This window comes from Chlamydomonas reinhardtii, chromosome 10 (assembly GCF_000002595.2).
Source record: "Chlamydomonas reinhardtii strain CC-503 cw92 mt+ chromosome 10, whole genome shotgun sequence".
In the NCBI taxonomy this organism is placed as follows: domain Eukaryota; kingdom Viridiplantae; phylum Chlorophyta; class Chlorophyceae; order Chlamydomonadales; family Chlamydomonadaceae; genus Chlamydomonas; species Chlamydomonas reinhardtii.
Genome location: NC_057013.1, coordinates 6,533,907 through 6,550,312, shown reverse-complemented (window position 1 = coordinate 6,550,312; position 16,406 = coordinate 6,533,907). Strand labels below are relative to the sequence as shown.

Sequence of the window (16,406 nt, the reverse complement as noted above, 5' to 3'; positions counted from 1 at the left end):
CTTGCGGCCTCAGTCCTCAGACTGGAGACATGGCGTGGGCTCAGCCCACTTTTCCCTTGCGAGAGAAAACCACCCTTTCCTTGTCGCATGCACAGTAGTGTCGTGGTGTCGGTGGGTCCAAAAAAGCTGACAAGTGTTCCCCGGTCACGGGAAAAGGGGCTGAGCCCCTCCACACACGCCCTCCACAGTCTGAGGACGAACAACCTGAAACAAGGCCCACGTTACCCACTTCACGGACTGCCCTTGAGCAAAGTATGGGTTCGAAGCGGTTCGCGCCAGGACACATACCCCTACGTTAAGGGGCATCCCGCTCCCTCTTGCCCCTTTGGACTTCATGTTGTGCCGCACGCCCGCACCTACCGCATGTCCTGGCTGTGAGCCTTTTGGCGATTACCGATAACCCCTTATTCCCTCCCCAGTCCCCATGGCGGCTTGGTAGCCAGCAATACATGGCAATCACGCACGACGCAGACATGCCATTTAGGTTGCAACTCGCTCAGTATCTCGCTGCTGTGAACAGGCATCTTGTATGTGGCAGCATCCCCCTTCGAAACCCCCACGTCAGGCAATCTGCTCCCAAGCAAATAAGCGTACAACCCACATAGGTCTTCCCACTGACAGCGTGAATGTGCGAAAGCCCTTACCAACCGCTTTGACCGCAACATATCTACGGTAGTCATGACCTTATGCGCACAATAGTGTACAGTCAGCATAGCCAACAATAGTGCACAGTCATGACCTGATGCGCACAATAGTGTACAGTCAGCGTAGCCAACCCTCACGGCAGCGGCGCACGGGTCCCCGGGGACAAGTATGTCCTCATGGTGGGCAACCCGTGACTTTCGCAAGCGCCGATTATTACACGTTACAAAGTATGCTGGGATTGCGCCTCGACGTAACACATCGACTACTGAGCTTCTCAGCAGGAAGGGACCGCAAGTGCACTGCAAAGTATGACAAACAAACCCCGCCCGCATACAGAGCATGCCTCAAGGCCGGCCACATCGGTGCGAGGAATTCAGGTGCTCATCTCACACCCGTTGGCTCGCATGTCGGGTAGGCTGTGATGCGATGCCCGTCCGTTGTCCGCTGGTCGCCATATGTTCATTGCGCCTGCGTTTGGGGCGGATCATGACAGTAACCGTATGTACGACACATACATACAGGCATGCAAGGGCAAAGGTGGTCCCGAGGTGCTTCGAGGATATATACTGTGTGTCTGCAACGAAGCTCGATGGTTCATTTAGGAATGGCCAGCGTGTGCACACAGTGTCCGTCGGCGATGCAGCTGCGCACCTAGGAGTAAGCAACGGCGCTGATGCATCTCCCTGGCGGGTGGCTCCTAGCTCTTCCGCTTCTTCCGCGGCTTCGTCTGCGGGCCCAGCACAATATGAGGTAGGTGCAAGAGGTCAGCAACGGCTTGACGCTAGCCACACATACGTCACCATCTCTCAGAGCCATCCCATCCGTAATCCAGGACGCCGGGTGCGCACCTGCCCGTATGTACATGGCGTGTAGCAAACACGCGACGAGCAATGTTGTCACCTGCTCAGAAGAACACGAGTCAGATACGTTGGCTTATGCTTCAAGCATGCTACTTCGCTAGGCATGCGGGCGTGAAAGGGATGTCAGTGCATGCGTCGAAGAGCTTGGGTCCTATAGCATCAAGCCCCGCCCAGCACCTACTTCCACTGCCACGACCGCAATGCCGGGGCCCCAGTGCGACCTCAGCGCGTCAAACAAGACCTCCCGTCCACTGGATGGCGCGTGTGGCAGCCCCGCCACCCGGCCAATACCGGCTTTGGCTTCAGACGCCGACACCACTGCGGCCGTGATGCACATCTGGCTGGCCTGCACGTGGGAGTGTGGGACAGGTGGTGTGGAGCAAAGACTCAGACTGTGGGACAGGTGGTGTGGGACAGGTGGTGTGGAGCAAAGCTGTGTCACCCATTGCGCGTGTCGCCCATGGACTGTGTCATCCATTGGCTGTATTGCGCTAAAATTGATGGTCGTGGCCTGGCCTTGAACAACTCCCAAGAAGCTCACTTCTCCCAAAAAGCCCGATGCTCCGGCTACTCCGAGCATGTGTGCCAGCCCTTACCAGTAGTAGCGCCAGGAGCCCCAGCTGGACATTGAGCAGCCAGGGCAGGTGCCAGTGGCAGGCCCCCAGCCCCGTCCAGGCCGCCGACACCTGGACAAGGCCCGTGCTGCCGAGCACTAGCAGCGGCAGTAGCGGAGATGTGCCGGGGGAGTTCAGGGAGACAGCCTGGCCATGCACTTTGAATCCTGAGCCGGAGCCAGTGGCAGCTTGCCTATACAGCACACCTGTACACAACAGAGTGCACACACCAAGGCACATACTGGTATGACCGGGTTGTCTCAGTCAACGGCCCTGAGCGAGGCCCTGAAGTTGGGAAGCTGCTGCGCCCTATGGCGTACCCAGACCGCTTGCACCCCTCCATACCACCCACACGACCGCGCGGGCCAAGGCTTGGCCCGCACTCATGCCGCATCTCCCTCTTATCATGCGCTAAGCCCAACACATTGATTTCTGGCGCACCACCGTCAGCCAACATGCCACGGTGCGCAAGAAGGACCCAAGGAAGTCATGCCCCAAACCCAACTCCGATCACCTCCCAGCGCCATAACAAGTACGCCGACGACCTTTAAGGCTGCACAGCATGCTGTGTTAATGTATGTAAAGACACGGATCCCTGTGTTCAGGCCATGTGCGCGTAGGTAACGCTGGAGTCGTGTCATTCATGCTAAGGTCCTAATAATCATGTTTGGAAGGCATTTATTAGTCGTGTAAACTCGCTATTCAGCAAGTTGCTGGCCCCTCATGTTCCGGCCTCTCAGGTTCCGGTCCATGCGACGCTCTAGAGAACTTTGCGACTCGTTTGGCAAACCAAAGCCCGATAAGGAGAATAAGACGCAAGTAGAGACTTCATCCGCTAGCTTTTGCAAAGCCGAGAACTCAGTTGAAACGGCCTTGTGTCAAGACACCTTTCTTTGTCGCCATTCTTGTCAGTACCATGCGCATAGCTAGTGACATATGATAGTATTGACTTCTGCAATTGAGTCCACCACACGGTAGACGAGCATGGACCTGTTGTCGGCCGCCAACGCGGCTGGTGTTGACATTGGTGCTGATATTGATATGAAAGCAAGAGAAAGACAAGGTTGGTCGCTCTGGGGTATGGCGGCGGCGCACTCGGAACGAGGGTTTCGGCGTCGCCAGCCGTCGTCAATCGACATAGCAACAACGCTTCCTTTGGCAGCCAGCGGAGCATTCTCGACGAGGCTGTTTCCCGCCATGTACATTTCTCACATGTGTCCCTCGCAGGGCCCCCTGGTCCGGGTGGTCACGGCCCTGGCGCGGCAGGGTTTGCCGCTGGCTGTGACGACCCCGCCGTGTTCGAGCTGCCCTCCGTGGACGACCTGGAGGTGGCGGCGGCCGCAGCGGCAGCCGCACTGGAGGTCCTGGCGCCAGCACAGATGCGGCCCGTCGACAGCAGCGAAGACAGCTCGGATGACAGCAGCAGTGATGAGGACAGTGACTCGGATGAGGACACTGGTGACAGCGCGGAGGACAGCAGTGAGGAAGGAGGCGATGCGCCGCCTGGTGGCCGGACTAAGGAGGGCGTGTCGCTACAGCTGCAGGTGGACGACGCAAGCGGGCGGGTGGCGGTGAGGCTGGTGGCCAGCGAGGAGGCGGGCGACGTAGAGATGCGGGAGGCGGAGACCGATAGCAGTCCGCTCACCAGCAGTAGCAGCAGCGACGACGAGGAGGAGGCTGCGGCGGCCACCAGTCGCATGGTGGATGACGAGGAGCTCGAGGTGAGGCGCTGACGGGATGCGTCTGGGGAACTTGAATGCCCAGCTGTGGCCGGGCTGCGCGCCTTCACCTGCTGTCATGTGGTGGCATACTTGCCAACATCATCCCCCGCTAACCAGCTTTGATGTCTTACTTGGCCCGCCTCCCCGCCTTTACACCCCCTCACTCATCCCACACTGCTCGCCCCCTCTCCAGGCTCTGGACCATGACGGCCTGCGCGATCTCATCACGCGGGCCTACGCGGTGGCGGACGCAGAGGACGGCGACGACGAGGAGGGCGGCGGAGGCGGGGGCGGGGGCGGCCGCAGCGCCCTGCAGGACCTGGTGCGTGTGGCGGCAGCATGGTGGCAGCATGGGCACTCGCGTGACTACCAGCGTTGTTTGATACGAGTACTGAGTCGCAGCTGCCCTGGATTACAGCAGCCGCTGGCACTGATGCTCTGTGTCCCTGCGCCTGCTCACACTGCAGGGCCTGCCCACTGAGGCGCCGGAGCTGGGCGCTGACGTGGTGGTGACCTCCGAGGACGCCATGGAGCCGGCCGGCACCTGCCTGAGTGTGCTGGAGGGCATGGTGGTGATGCAGGGACTGCCCAACAGCAGGCCGCTTGCAGACGGGTGGGTCCGGACTGAGGGCCAGGCAGCTGGTTGACGTGGGGCAAGAGGGCTCCTTCAGGGGCATGCTTGGTAACTGGGGTGCTTGACAAATACCTGTTCAGAGTTTATGACTCCCGCCTAACTTTCTTCTCTGACATCCCCTATCTTGCTGATGCAGGAGTGTGGTGGTGGCTGAGGATCGCACGGCGCTAGGTGTGGTGGAGGAGGTGTTTGGGCCAGTGTCACAGCCGCTGTACGCGTTCAGGTGCGTCCAGGTGTGCGCACGCGCAATAATATGGTCAGCATGCTTAGGAGGTGCCTACATGAGTCGTTCACACACTCCTGGCGCTTTGTACCGAATATGTTGCCGCTACATTCGGCGGACGTCTCCCGCCGTTAAACAGGCACGTGGTCAAGGGCCCCCTGCCCGACTGCGTCAAGCCCGGGGCGGCTCTGTTTGTGGTTCCGCGCCTAGCCAAGCACATCACTGCAGATGAACTTGTGAGCAGCAGCACTGCAGGGTGTAAAAGACGGGCCTGTTTCGTGGTATGGGCCTTCACCTGTACCTTGTCAACCACTTTCAATGCACCGCAATCTGCCACATGCACCGGGTCCCTCTGCTTATGTCATCCTTTGTAGTACGGCGGTGGCAGGTCGGGCCGCGGCGCCGACCCCGAGCCCGCCTCCGACGACGAGGTGTACTTCAGTGACGACGAGGCGGAGCAGCACTACTTGAGACAGGTGCGGATTCAGGGAGGGCGGGACGAGCAGTAGGAGCCAGGAGGGCCGGAGCATAGAGTACTCTTGAAAGCTGGAAGAAGCATGCACAGTTTTGTGCTGGACAACGTTTGTGAAAGGCGGGCCGATAACACTGAATCGTATATGTGCCCGCAGCAAGTGTCAAAACGCAAGGGCGGGCCAGAGGGAGGCCAGGCTGGTGGTGTGGCGGCGGAGGGCGCAGCAGCTGCTGGTGGCGGCCGGCCTCGGCAAAGGACCAAGGCAGCCGGCCGAGGTGAGTGCTGCCGCGCATGTGAGGTGAAACCTATGTGGATGCATCTCCGGCTGGGCTTCTCGTCTTGGAGGATGACGATGGAAGGCTCCCGGAGCCCCACGGGCCACATGCATGGCTGATACGCCAAGCCCCGGTCTCTCATTGCCCTGACGTTGCAGGCGGCGGCACCCAGGGCCCGGGCACCTCCTTCCAGGTGGCGGCCACTGCGGGGGCCATGGGTGCCCTGCTAGGGCTGGGGGGCGAAGACCGTGGGCAGGGAAGCCGCGGTGGCGGAAGACACGGGCAAGGTCGTGGCCGCGGCGGTCGGGGAGGCGGTGGCAGCGGTGGCGGCCGGGGAGACCATGATAGTGGCCGACACGGCCACCAACACCACCAGGTGAGCGACATGTTGAAGCACTTCGCTTTACGGAAAGCTGCCAACCTCGAACTTCCACGCCATTCTGTGTTAGGTGGTCCTAATAGGAACATTGCTGTGTGCTTGCAACCTTCATGCAGAGCGGCCGTGGCGGTGGTGCGCAGGGTGGTGGAGGCGGGGGCGGTGCTGCCGGCGGTGGGGGCGGGGGCGGCAACTGGATGCGGCCGCTCAAGGACAACGCGCCGCCGGCTGGGCCCAGTGGCAACGGCCCGGACCCTTACGGAGGCGGCCACTGGCAGCAACCTTCGTATGGTGGACCCCCGCCGCCGGCCCACCATCAGCAGGCGCCGCAGCAGTACGGCGCTCCTCCGCCGCACGGGCCGCCCTATGGCCACCAACCCTACGGAGGCAGTCAGCAGTACGCCCCGCCGCCGCCCAGCTACGGCCACCAGCAGCAGCACCCCGGCTACCCGCCCCAGCATGCTCCGCCCGGCGGCACCCACCCAGCGCCCCACTACGGCACTGGCTACGGGGCGCCTCCGCCCGGCGCACTGGGAGGGCCTGCGGGACCAGGGGGGCCTGGCGGCTACTACGGAGGTCCAGGCGGCGGCCCGCCTCAGCGCCCGCCGCCACCGCACTACCCCGCAGGTGGGCCACCGCTAGGGCCGCAGTATGGAGCCCCGCCACCCGGCCAGGGCTACTACCAGCGCCCGCCGCCGCCGCACCAGGGGCCCTACAACGGACCGCCACGCTACTGAGGTGTAGCTCCAGCGGGCAGGCTTTATATGAGCAAGCAGTAGTCCCTTTAGTTTTTGGTTCAAGTGGCGCTGATGCTGGGCACGGTTGCCACGCTTAGCAAGGACACACGCCTTAGCTGACATGTATTCTGTAAGGCCTGCATGCATGTGGCCTGGCGATTCTATAAATGGGAATGCTTTGGACTGGCAGGGACTGGAACCTGGGTTGCATACCTCGCTGGACTAGGCGTAGACCATACAAACGGTATCATTGTGAAGGAGTGCGCTGATGGCAAGTGCCTCGGAGGTTCAGGTAACCCCCGGTTGGTCGGCTAGTGAGTCAGGGACTGCCTGTAATACTCACTAACTCCCTGCTGGCAACGGCTGTAAACATCAAAGCGCTCCCAAGTGAGGTCTGGTCTTCGGCTCTCAAGCCTCAAATGGCGGCAGCCGCGCATGTGACTCAGCACCTACTGATATAGCCGGCAAGACTGCTTGCAATCTTCCGCACAACACAAAACTCCCTGCCGGCAACCCGCTGCCTCGTGACACACCGCCAGCATTCAGCCGCCTTCAGAACCCACGTACACTAAGAACGCCAGCATTTCAGCGTCAGCCCATCACTACACGCTATCCCCCCTCACGGCTCCAGCTCCAGCAGCGCCTTGCTCGCAAACGACAGCTGTCCAAACGCCAGCGGCGCCTGCGCCCTTGCGTCCGCCAGGTAGTCCTGCAAGCCCATGTACGGCAGCCGCACCACCAAGTGCTGCCCGAGCGGGCCCCCTGGCCCCTTGCCGCCGCCTGTCGATGGCTGCTGCTGCTCCTGCCAGGCCGCAGTGGCGCCCTCGGCCGACACCGCGAACTGCAGCGGCACGTGCAGCTCAGGCGCCCCCGGCCCGGCGCGTATGTACACGTTTCTCCCGCACACTTCCACACTCGTGCACCCCGGCTGTTGAGCAGCTGCCGACGAAGACGGCCCGGATGCGGGAAAGTCCACAGTCACCTGCACCCACTGCACGGGCCGGCCCGCGTAATCCACCTTGTATGTTGGAGCCGCACTGGGGGAAGCTGCCGCTCCCGAGCTCCGGTCGTGATTGGATGCAGGCCCTACAGCGGCCACTGACTGTTGGTCCGCGCTGCTTGCTGTCGCAGGGGCGGCCACCGTTGAAGAGGCAGCCGATGCTGGGCTTTGCGCAGTGATGGGAGGCGGCGCGGGCGCCTTCTTTGTCCGCAGCGCGAAGGAGGGCTCCTCATCCACCTCCCGAAGCTCCGTCACCAGCTTCTTGCGCCTGTGCGCGCAAGTGGAGAGATGCTTGTAGGTCGGTTTGGAGTGGCCTACCCTAGGCTTGGGGCCAGCAGCTGCCCGCAGGACGTGCTAGCTTCATACTAGACGACAATCACACGGCACAAGAGATAAGCAGATCCACTGCCCGTGCACGCGCTGTACTAGAGCCCCTCAGCCCCTCAGCCCCGCAGCTGCAGGGGCCCCCCGGAGTGTGTTACTCACTTGTCGTCTGCCCGGATGCGCTGGCTGGCCACCACCTCGCCCTTGTACCGCATCTTGGGCAGCTTGTAGCGCGGGTCCAGCTTGCCGCCCAGCTTGTTGCCCACCCAGCCCAGCGACACCTCGATCAGCATGGCCTGGTGCGGGTTTGAGGGTGCAGAGGAATTTAAGCAGGGGGGGGGTCAACTGGTGCTATGCCGTATTACCCCTACAGCGAACGTGAGCCCACCCCCTCAGGCCCTCACCTTCAGCTTGCGTGCGGACGCCGCCGCCCGCACCACGTCGCTGTTGAACACGACGTCTATGGCGGTGCATGGTGAACCTTTGCGATCCGTGTCGACACGCGGCGCCCCGCATGCCAGCGGAAAGCGCAGCGCCTCCACCTCGCTTGGGCTCATGTGAGCTGCACCCTCATCACCGCCCGCGCTCTGCAGGCGTCAGGTGCTGCAGGTCAGCAGAAGCTGATATAGTGCGCGTGGGGCTAGTTGCTTATGAATGTGCTGCCACCGCCCAAAGCCCACCTGCAGCTTCTCCAGCGCTGCAGCCACCTCATCCGGCATGACACCGTTAGACCAGCCGCCCGGCGCAGCCACACGGTCGTGCCAGCAGACGTTGATGAAGATCTTGTCCCCGGTCTTCGTCTCGGTTGTCTTAATTACAAACCCGGGGTCTGGCGTAATCTCCTCAGTTGGTGCCTCTGGGGTGGCTGGCCCCTTGGTAGCCGGCGCCTTCTGCCGCTTGACGTTGTGCAGCATCGTCTGCATACAGCGCATGCGGTTTTTAACTTGGGACCAGCACGCAGGTAGGCGCCGCCCTGGGCGGCACTACAGATGCACGCGCATCAGCTCTAGTGCGTTTGCTTCAGTGGTTACCGCAGGGCGTGACTCCATTTACCCGTCACCTTGCCCGTGCCGTCAAACCCGCTCGCCCACCCAGCCTTAACCCCCGTGCCCCGCCCACACGCACACACACGCCCAACTCTTGCCCTGACAGGCACGGAACATTGGCCCCCTCACCTTTAAGTCGGCGGGCACCTGGTCCATGTTCATTCCTTGCTGCTGCAGCAGTTCTACCAGCGCGAGCAGCTCCTCCGGTGAAGGTTCTGGGCCATCCATCGGACCCACAGCTTGAGGTTCTTGTTTCCCTAGCATGTTATCTGTTATCAGCATCCCCACAGAGTTATTTTTGCTTAGAGCTATGGGCAGGGACCGCTGGTCGACTGGCGCGGTCACGAAACTGCTTAAAATTGCCTGGTAAGACAGGCTACATAACTACACAATTGAGCAAGCCGAAATGCACCCGCTTTGCTAGCAATCTTGGCTCAACGGGGCGCGTGCTGCGTGCAACAATCAGAATTGCTCTATCGACCCCCATTCCCAACTTCCAGGAGGAGGACGCCTCAGTCCTAAGCTTCTCTTCTATTAGTTAGCTAGCTGCTATTACTCTACTGTACTGGACACAGGCCAGCCTTCCAACTTGGTCTATATAAGGTCTTGGGAACCCAGCGAGCCGCGCTCCTTGCCACATGTCCTGCTAGCTTCTGGTTTACACCGTAGATTCATTTAAGCGAGAGACATGAGCAGCAAGCGGGTGCGTACGGGTCTGCGCGGGCTGCACGAAGGACAGGCCGGGTGACCTTGTGGCGCGTCTTCTGCAGGGTGGGCGGTCATCCTTAGCAAAGGCGCCCGAAGAGGCGGTAAATGGCGAGGCATTTGCGCCTGAGGCATCTCCCCCTCCACCCGGCGACGATGGAGATGCTGGTGGGGAGGACGGTGGCGCGCCTGCGCCCCCTCCGCCCCCGGCTACAAAGGGCGGTCCAGTAGCTGTAGGAAGGTCGCTGGAGGTGAGTACCGGTGGCATTTTCCCCGAAGCCGGTGAAAGTTAACCTCCACATGCTATGCCCCGCAGATACAAACAACGCCGGACGTGTGCATGGTGAGAATTTTCATCGCCTCCTATTGTGACTACAGCGCAGTAACTGGGCAAGCGTCTCTAAAAAGCACACTTGCTTCTCGCATGCCGCAGGAAATGCTGGCCGACAAGCTGAAGCTGCTAAACTACGAGGCGGATTTCTGCAGGAAGAAGTAAGTCTTGGCTCCGTGGGTTCGTTAAAGAGCGTGAGATGGAGGTACTGAGTTACTATCTCCTCCGCGTGCCCTCGCCCCCCCGCAGGAAGCCCTACCGGAAACCCCTCTCGCGGCTCTATTTTGCGGTGCCGCTCGCAAACTCGAGCGAGCAGTTCTTCTACTTTACCAGTCTGGTGCGTAGTGCTGGCACTTAGGCAGCGATTCTGGGCGGCGATGTACATGTGGGCACCTGGGCGCCCCTGAGTCCCGAACTGACCTGGAGTCCTGCGGCTGGGCACAGGCGACCTGGCTGCTGGGCCTGGCTGGCGTGGAGCTGCCCGCTCCCAAGGAGTTTGATGACCCGAACTTGACGTGCCAGAACATCCTGGGTGCGGTGAAGAAGCTGGGCTTTGCGCCGCCCAGCTACCACCCTACCAAGCTCACAGTGGGCAACGGCAAGGAGGTGGTGGGTGTGCTGGACGGGCTGGTGGACTTCGTGCTGGAGCGGCGGCACCACAAGTACAGCCGGCCCGCGTACGGAAATGATGGGTAAGCAGGCATAATGGAATGACATGTGAGGCATCTGGGCTTATCTGCTTGCAAGCTGCACCCCGCCTCTTGAGTCTCGATGCGTTGCGAGTGCCAATGCCACGACCGATGGGCTGCAGGCAACCGGAGGAGGGCGTGCAACTGGACGATGAGGCGGAGGCTGCCGCGATGGAGGGTGCGGATGAGGTGAGCGATGTGGGAAGGGTCGTTGAGGGAAGAGTCTGTCGTGCAATCAGCCGGTGGACGCATATACGGTCCCTAACTGTATGGCTCATAACTGTATCGCCCGCTTGAGTGGGTGTCTGCATTAATGACATGCCCTTATGGCCACTTTGTTTCTGCAGCTGGCGATGCCAGCCCAGAACCAGGCGGATGACGATGAGGAGGAGGAGGGCGTATACGTGGACCCGGGGCGCGGTGACGCCGCGGGCCCAGGGACAGGGGCATCCGCGGCGATGGACGCGGAGAAGGCGGTGCTTGTGTCCAAGGTGGGCCAGACTTGAGAGCACGTTGGGGGATTTGCGCTGGGGCAAAAAGGGCTGCAATGCAAAGGTTGCCCTGATTGTGCGCGCACACCGGTAAGCAAACTAAGTCCACGCATATGGCGCTGGACTGTAGGTGGACCCCACGCTCTGGAAGATCGAGCTGGAGCGCGTGGCGCCGAAGCTGCGTATCACCATCGCCGCCGACTCGAAGGACTGGCGCTCACATCTGGATGAGGCGCACCAGCACAAGGAGGTGTGCACGGGATGTGGGGGGGGGGGGGTGCCTTTCGGGGCCTCGACCACCTGTCGGATGTCATGACCAGCAGTCGTCTGGCGTTTGCCCAATGTAACGGGTTCTGTTGTCACTTTTCACAGGTGATCAGCAAGGCCTGGCCCGACAGCAAGACGTCGCTGGAGCGCCTGCGTGCGGACCTGAACGGCACGCTGGAGAAGCTGCAGACGCGTGAGAAGTTCCTCAACGAGCAGTTTGAGAGCCTCATGCAGCAGTACCGCGCCGCCCGCACCACGTTCACGGACGTGCAGGAGACATACAACCGCAAGACGGAGGCGGTGGCGGACCGGAACCAGGAGATGCACCGCATCGGCGAGACGCTGGAGGAGGTGAAGGCCATGATGGACGAGAAGGGCAGCAACATCGCGGACGCCACGCCTGTGGCTCGCATCAAGACCGCCATCAAGCAGCTTAACAAGGAGCTGCACGACATGGAGGTGCGCATCGGCGTGGTTAGCCACACGCTGCTGCAGCTATCGCTGCGCAACAAGCGATTGCTGCAGGCGCAGGCGGCTCTCAGTGACGAGGAGGAGGACTAGCTAGATCAGCGAGTGACAGAGGGCATGTGTGCGTACCGTGTGCGCGGGTACAGCCGTGGGATGGAAGAGGTGATGTGGCGGGTTGCGGACCCAGCATTCGGTAGACCAGATCACTTATAGGTACAGAAAGACGGCTATATTGTTGGGGGCGGCGCACCCTGGCTATGTATATACAAGCCGTAGCGCAGAGCCGCTGCAAATGCGGTGCTGTGCCTGTGCTCCCGTGGGTGTGCGGCGTTCCGGTCAAGTTCATATAAGCTGTTGTGACTTGTGAGGCAGGCATGGCATATGGACAGGGCATCCCTGCAAGGAAAGCAGGCAGCGGTATCCTTGTGGCGATGGGTCAAGCAGTGATGGAGGGGCGAAGCGAGTTGCGGGCCTGTAAGCACAGGGTTGCCTAGTTCGTAGTACGCGTACTATGTACTACGTACTGTACTACGTACTGTACGCTGCCCTCGTCGGCTAGTACGTTGGAAAATATGTTGTGCTGGGGAAACCAGCGGGGTGGGCCGTGGCAGCGCCGTGGCTGGGCGAGGGGCGCGAGGGGTGCTGGAAAGGATGTCCGTCGAAGTTTGCGAACCATGGCTGCTCTCCGCACTGCAGCTGTGTTCTCTTACAACAATATGAGCATAATAAGTTGAAGGAAATTCCGCTAGAAGACTATGACCGCGCAAATCCAAATCCAAATTCACACCGGTGCGGGCACGCGTGCCGTGTTTGCGTCGGCTTCCCCCCCGGATTTCCTGGCCCAGCGTATTATGCACCGTATTTTACCGTACTGTACTGGGAATCCTAGTACGCTGTATTAATACGCGTATTATGGAGAGAGGGTCGCGTACTAGGCAACCCTGTGTAAGCAAGTTCCCATGTCAGCACGGAATGGTAGCTCATATCTCATGATCGTATCTTCAGGGGCTGACTTTGGCTTGGATTTGCTCAGGCACGAACCAGACACATCTCATCCTATCAGTCTGAGCTCGGTCTCATTCCGATGCCGCTCGGGGGAGAAAATCCTCAAACGGTTTAATCTATTAGTAAGCGCGTACATAGCACGCCGCGCAGCCTCACATAGCGTCTCTCTGCAGGCGGCAAAAGCACGTCCAGGGCCGTAGACTAGTCCCAGATACCGTGCCTTGTCCACCGCAGGGACGGGCTGCCCTGCCAGCCGCAGCCCGCTGCACTCATCGTTCAATCTACGACGCTCCTGGTCGTCTGAAGTGAACACCAGACGATCACACTTTGCGACGTTTGCTTTCATACCAAATGCTTCGCAGAAAGTATCCACAAGTGACAACAGGTGCCGCATACGCTCAGGGGTGGTGGCTAGCAGCGAAACATCGTCAGCGTACATTAGGAGCGACAGTTAGCTCAGGGGTATCCGCTGTGCTTGCAGTGTCCAACCAGTCCTCGTGCACATCAATATACTCTGCCAAAGTTTCAATAAAGAGCCCGAACAGCTCTGTGCTCAGAGTGCACCCTTGCTTGACCCCTTGCGTTGCCTCAAAAGCAGCGCTCAGTTTGCCATCGGCTTTAACCGTCATCATGACCTTTTCATATGCGGCAGGTGCACGCAGGAGAGGGCAGCTGCTGGCATTGGGAGTCAGGGCGCGTGCGGCTGTGCGTGCCGTGTTGCTGTACAGCGAGGATGTAGATCTTGGTGCCCGAGAAGCTGACGAGGTCAGATGGGGCAAGAATGTACCTTACGCGTGCGGGGGGCCGGGGGCGTGCGCACCCATGCCCTCACGCACACCCATCCCTTTGCACACCTGCTCTGCGCAGTGCGCACGCTGCTACCCGCCGCTTTCACCCCGTGCTACTGGTCAACGAGTATAAGCGAACCCGCCTCTCACTACTGCATGCCCCGCGCTGTCTGTCTAACCAGTCTGTCTAGCTACATTTCATCGGCATGCATACCTCTGCGTGCTGCACTGAATGCCTGAACACACACCTTTGCACGCCCGGAGCGTGAGGAATGCGCGTCAGCAAACTTCAAGCCAGCTAGCAACGTGTCGGCACAGTAACTCCGGCGTTCGACCAGCCGCGCACTCCTGCCCTGCCGTTGCAAATTGTTTGCCATCTGCTGGATCAGCTGCACCCTATGACCCTACGGAACTTCACCAACCTGCCTTAACGCTGTCCCATCGCCCACCTTCGCACATTGGCGGTACTCGTTACTCAAGCGACAATATACAGCCACTTGCCTCCTGACTTCTTGCGCCTGGTCTGGCAGACCCAGCACACGCCCTGATCACCTGCCGCCCCGACTGCTTGGAGCACTGTGCGCACTTCCACCACCGCTGCCGCGCACAGCTGGTGCAGATGCCATCACCTGTGAGCAGCTTCTTGCCCTTGCTTCTGCAGTCGTTGCACGTGCTCACGCACTCGCTGGCGGTTCTCCAGTGGTGCGTATGGTCGAAGCCCGCTTTCATGCACTCCTTGCAGCGCCGTTTCCGTTGGTCCGTTGAGCCAACCGGCCGACCAGCCGTGCACTTGCGTGGTGGCTCCCCGCTCGGCTCCTCCTCGCTCGGCTGCGTGGAAGGGGGCGGGCCGCTTGCCGTTGGCTCTGCCGCGTGTAACCGCCGCAGCCACCACCAGGCCTGCACTCGGCATTGGCAGCTGTGCCGCTGCCAGCCTACACCCCCCGGACATCACCGCCGCGCCGAGCTGGCCGTCCACTTGCAGGCGCAAAGCCTGTAGCTGGTCGGGCGGGCCACTCAGCGCACCGCCACTGCTCGCCGCCCCGCCTGCCGCACCCGGCGGTGGCTGCAACAGCTGTGGCCACGCTGCCGCCGCCTGTGCCGCCACCTGTGCCGCTGCCTGCGCCGCCGCCTGTGCCGCTGCCTGTGCCTGCGCCGCCGCCTGTACCGCTGCCTGCGCCGCCGCCTGTGCTGCCGCTTGCGATGCCGCCGCCGCCTGCCCTCCCGCCGCCACCGCGCCGAGCTGGCTGCCCAATTGCAGGCGTAAAGCGTGGAGCTGGTGGGGCGGGCCACTCAGCGCACCGCCACTGCTTGCCGCACCGCCTGCCCCCCCCCCGGCGCGTGAGAAGGTGGCTGCAACAGCTGCAACAGCTGCTCCTGAAACACACCAGTGCACAACACCACCGCCCGCCCACCGTTATCCGCCTGCCCAGCCACCCCCAAGAAGCCAAGCCCATAAATTGCCTGCTCGCCCGCACCGCCGCCCACCCGTCGCGAGCCCCGATGAAATAAATTCACGTCCACAGCCCTTAGCCTGGCCGCCGCTCTTGCTTGCAGAGCAGCGATACTGGCGACCCCTCACGTACCGTAGTGGTATTGGTCCATGTCCACAAACCGCCGTGGCTTCTGCGCCCAGCCGCTACAGTTCACGTGCGCCGCTGCCGCCGCCGCCCGGGCCAGCTCGCTGCCCTTCCCCTTACTGTAGCAGTTTGGGCACGGCGGCATAGCCTTGCCATACAGGTCCAGCAGCTGGTACGGGTAGAATGGGTCCCAAGCGATGAAGTAGATCTTGGTGCCTGAGAAGCGGACGAGGTCAGGGCTGAAGGAGAGGGCTTTCCGCGCGGCAACCAGCATGGCGTCGGGGACTGCCTGGGATGACAAGCAGCGGCAGTTTTGGGTGTGTCAGGCTCCAGCAATGTTCAGCACCAGCTCAGTCCTTGTAGCTACGTATACAGATAGACTGTGCTCTTCCTTGCCCGTCTAAAGCCCATGAGCCCTATGGTGGCAGCACGTACCCAGTACATCTGCGCCCAGGTTGCCATGATCTTCTTCTTCTCATCCGCGCTGGCCCCCTTCTTCGGCATGTATTTATCCATAATCTCCGTTGAGAACTTCACAATGAAGTCCGAGCAGTAATCCTACACGGGAGGGGCAGGAAGAAGGGTACGGCACGTCGAACGCATCCCACCGATCCCCTGGACACCCTGACCACCCCAACCCCACTAACCAGCTGCCGTCCCCATCCTCCCCTGCCGCTGACGGGCCAGACGCCCCGCCTGCAACGCCACTAGCAGAACCAGCGGCCCGTCCAGCAACTCCATCGGCCGCGGAGCCGGACGCGTCGTCGGTGCCCGCATCGCCGACCGATGCCACTGCTGTCACAGGCAACATGGCCAGAAAACCACGCGACATGCAGGAGGCCATTGGCTGATTATGCAAAAGGGCTGCTTGTATAAGGGCCGTGACAGATGTTTGCTGCTTGCCGCGGGCTTGCTGCAAAAAAGCAAAGCCAGCTGTGCCATGATGGCCTGAGAATGTGTCGAAACATGGATAGCGAGAATTGCTGTATAGTTGCTGTGTGGCCTGCTCCCGCGACCGCAAGAACAGTGGTTGCTCAGCAACGCTGACATTTGCAGCAGCGAGTGGAGCAGAACTTAGAAGTGGTTCGGAACATGACATGGCGCGAAGGGAGCGCGCTAGGGCCATCCTTGTGCTTGGCAACAGCTTGTGGCACTAAA

At 61.1% G+C, this 16,406-nt stretch overlaps 5 protein-coding genes across 6 annotated transcripts; 2 read left to right on the top strand and 3 right to left on the bottom strand.

The window, feature by feature from the left end:
* Positions 1–108: 108 nt before the first annotated feature.
* On the bottom strand, positions 109–2,800 carry CHLRE_10g467150v5 (uncharacterized protein). Its single transcript, XM_001698409.2, has 6 exons — positions 2,634–2,800; positions 2,102–2,325; positions 1,687–1,851; positions 1,494–1,545; positions 1,297–1,372; positions 109–1,113 (listed from the first exon to the last, which is right to left on the bottom strand). The coding sequence occupies exons 1-6, from the start codon at positions 2,644–2,646 to the stop codon at positions 1,032–1,034; spliced, it is 612 nt and encodes a 203-aa protein (XP_001698461.2). The 5' UTR covers positions 2,647–2,800; the 3' UTR covers positions 109–1,031.
* Positions 2,801–2,920: 120 nt separating this feature from the next.
* Positions 2,921–6,938, top strand: CHLRE_10g467100v5 (uncharacterized protein). The gene is made up of 10 exons (XM_043067272.1): positions 2,921–3,182; positions 3,347–3,840; positions 4,034–4,162; positions 4,308–4,453; positions 4,611–4,697; positions 4,837–4,933; positions 5,072–5,173; positions 5,327–5,444; positions 5,603–5,820; positions 5,940–6,938. The coding sequence occupies exons 1-10, from the start codon at positions 3,104–3,106 to the stop codon at positions 6,555–6,557; spliced, it is 2,088 nt and encodes a 695-aa protein (XP_042920669.1). The 5' UTR covers positions 2,921–3,103; the 3' UTR covers positions 6,558–6,938.
* A 10-nt stretch (positions 6,939–6,948) lies between these two features.
* On the bottom strand, positions 6,949–9,350 carry CHLRE_10g467050v5 (uncharacterized protein). Its single transcript, XM_043067271.1, has 5 exons — positions 9,057–9,350; positions 8,562–8,798; positions 8,286–8,468; positions 8,044–8,177; positions 6,949–7,825 (listed from the first exon to the last, which is right to left on the bottom strand). Exons 1-5 carry the CDS (start codon positions 9,153–9,155, stop codon positions 7,177–7,179), a joined length of 1,302 nt encoding a protein of 433 aa, XP_042920668.1. The 5' UTR covers positions 9,156–9,350; the 3' UTR covers positions 6,949–7,176.
* A 100-nt stretch (positions 9,351–9,450) lies between these two features.
* CHLRE_10g467000v5 (uncharacterized protein) lies at positions 9,451–12,843 on the top strand. Its single transcript, XM_043067270.1, has 10 exons — positions 9,451–9,630; positions 9,698–9,883; positions 9,949–9,975; positions 10,066–10,124; positions 10,213–10,300; positions 10,408–10,655; positions 10,775–10,841; positions 11,000–11,143; positions 11,274–11,393; positions 11,516–12,843. Exons 1-10 carry the CDS (start codon positions 9,616–9,618, stop codon positions 11,969–11,971), a joined length of 1,410 nt encoding a protein of 469 aa, XP_042920667.1. The 5' UTR covers positions 9,451–9,615; the 3' UTR covers positions 11,972–12,843.
* Positions 12,844–12,858: 15 nt separating this feature from the next.
* On the bottom strand, positions 12,859–16,340 carry CHLRE_10g466950v5 (uncharacterized protein). Of its 2 annotated transcripts, XM_043067268.1 has the most exons (4): positions 15,892–16,340; positions 15,684–15,806; positions 15,255–15,537; positions 12,859–15,045 (listed from the first exon to the last, which is right to left on the bottom strand). In XM_043067268.1, the coding sequence occupies exons 1-4, from the start codon at positions 16,090–16,092 to the stop codon at positions 14,297–14,299; spliced, it is 1,356 nt and encodes a 451-aa protein (XP_042920665.1). In that variant the 5' UTR covers positions 16,093–16,340; the 3' UTR covers positions 12,859–14,296. The 2 variants fall into 2 exon arrangements, with proteins under 2 accessions (XP_042920665.1, XP_042920666.1); XM_043067269.1 differs by having other exon boundaries at positions 12,859–15,537.
* Positions 16,341–16,406: the final 66 nt, after the last annotated feature.

Coding starts and splice junctions, on each gene's coding strand:
- CHLRE_10g466950v5 (XM_043067268.1), bottom strand. CDS start 16,092: ATGGCCTCCTGCATGTCGCGTGGTTTTCTGGCCATGTTGCCTGTGACA. Junction 15,807..15,891: donor ATGGGGACGGCAGCTGGTTA/GTGGGGTTGGGG, acceptor CCTCCCGTGTAG/GATTACTGCTCGGACTTCAT. Junction 15,538..15,683: donor CCTGGGCGCAGATGTACTGG/GTACGTGCTGCC, acceptor TTGTCATCCCAG/GCAGTCCCCGACGCCATGCT.
- CHLRE_10g467000v5 (XM_043067270.1), top strand. Junction 9,976..10,065: donor CAACGCCGGACGTGTGCATG/GTGAGAATTTTC, acceptor CGCATGCCGCAG/GAAATGCTGGCCGACAAGCT. Junction 11,394..11,515: donor AGGCGCACCAGCACAAGGAG/GTGTGCACGGGA, acceptor CACTTTTCACAG/GTGATCAGCAAGGCCTGGCC.
- CHLRE_10g467050v5 (XM_043067271.1), bottom strand. CDS start 9,155: ATGGATGGCCCAGAACCTTCACCGGAGGAGCTGCTCGCGCTGGTAGAA. Junction 8,469..8,561: donor CAGCGCTGGAGAAGCTGCAG/GTGGGCTTTGGG, acceptor TGACGCCTGCAG/AGCGCGGGCGGTGATGAGGG. Junction 8,178..8,285: donor CGTCCGCACGCAAGCTGAAG/GTGAGGGCCTGA, acceptor AACCCGCACCAG/GCCATGCTGATCGAGGTGTC.
- CHLRE_10g467100v5 (XM_043067272.1), top strand. CDS start 3,104: ATGGACCTGTTGTCGGCCGCCAACGCGGCTGGTGTTGACATTGGTGCT. Junction 3,183..3,346: donor GAAAGCAAGAGAAAGACAAG/GTTGGTCGCTCT, acceptor TGTCCCTCGCAG/GGCCCCCTGGTCCGGGTGGT. Junction 5,821..5,939: donor ACGGCCACCAACACCACCAG/GTGAGCGACATG, acceptor ACCTTCATGCAG/AGCGGCCGTGGCGGTGGTGC.
- CHLRE_10g467150v5 (XM_001698409.2), bottom strand. Junction 1,852..2,101: donor GGCTCCTGGCGCTACTACTG/GTAAGGGCTGGC, acceptor TCCCACGTGCAG/GCCAGCCAGATGTGCATCAC. Junction 1,114..1,296: donor GCGCCGTTGCTTACTCCTAG/GTGCGCAGCTGC, acceptor CCCCAAACGCAG/GCGCAATGAACATATGGCGA.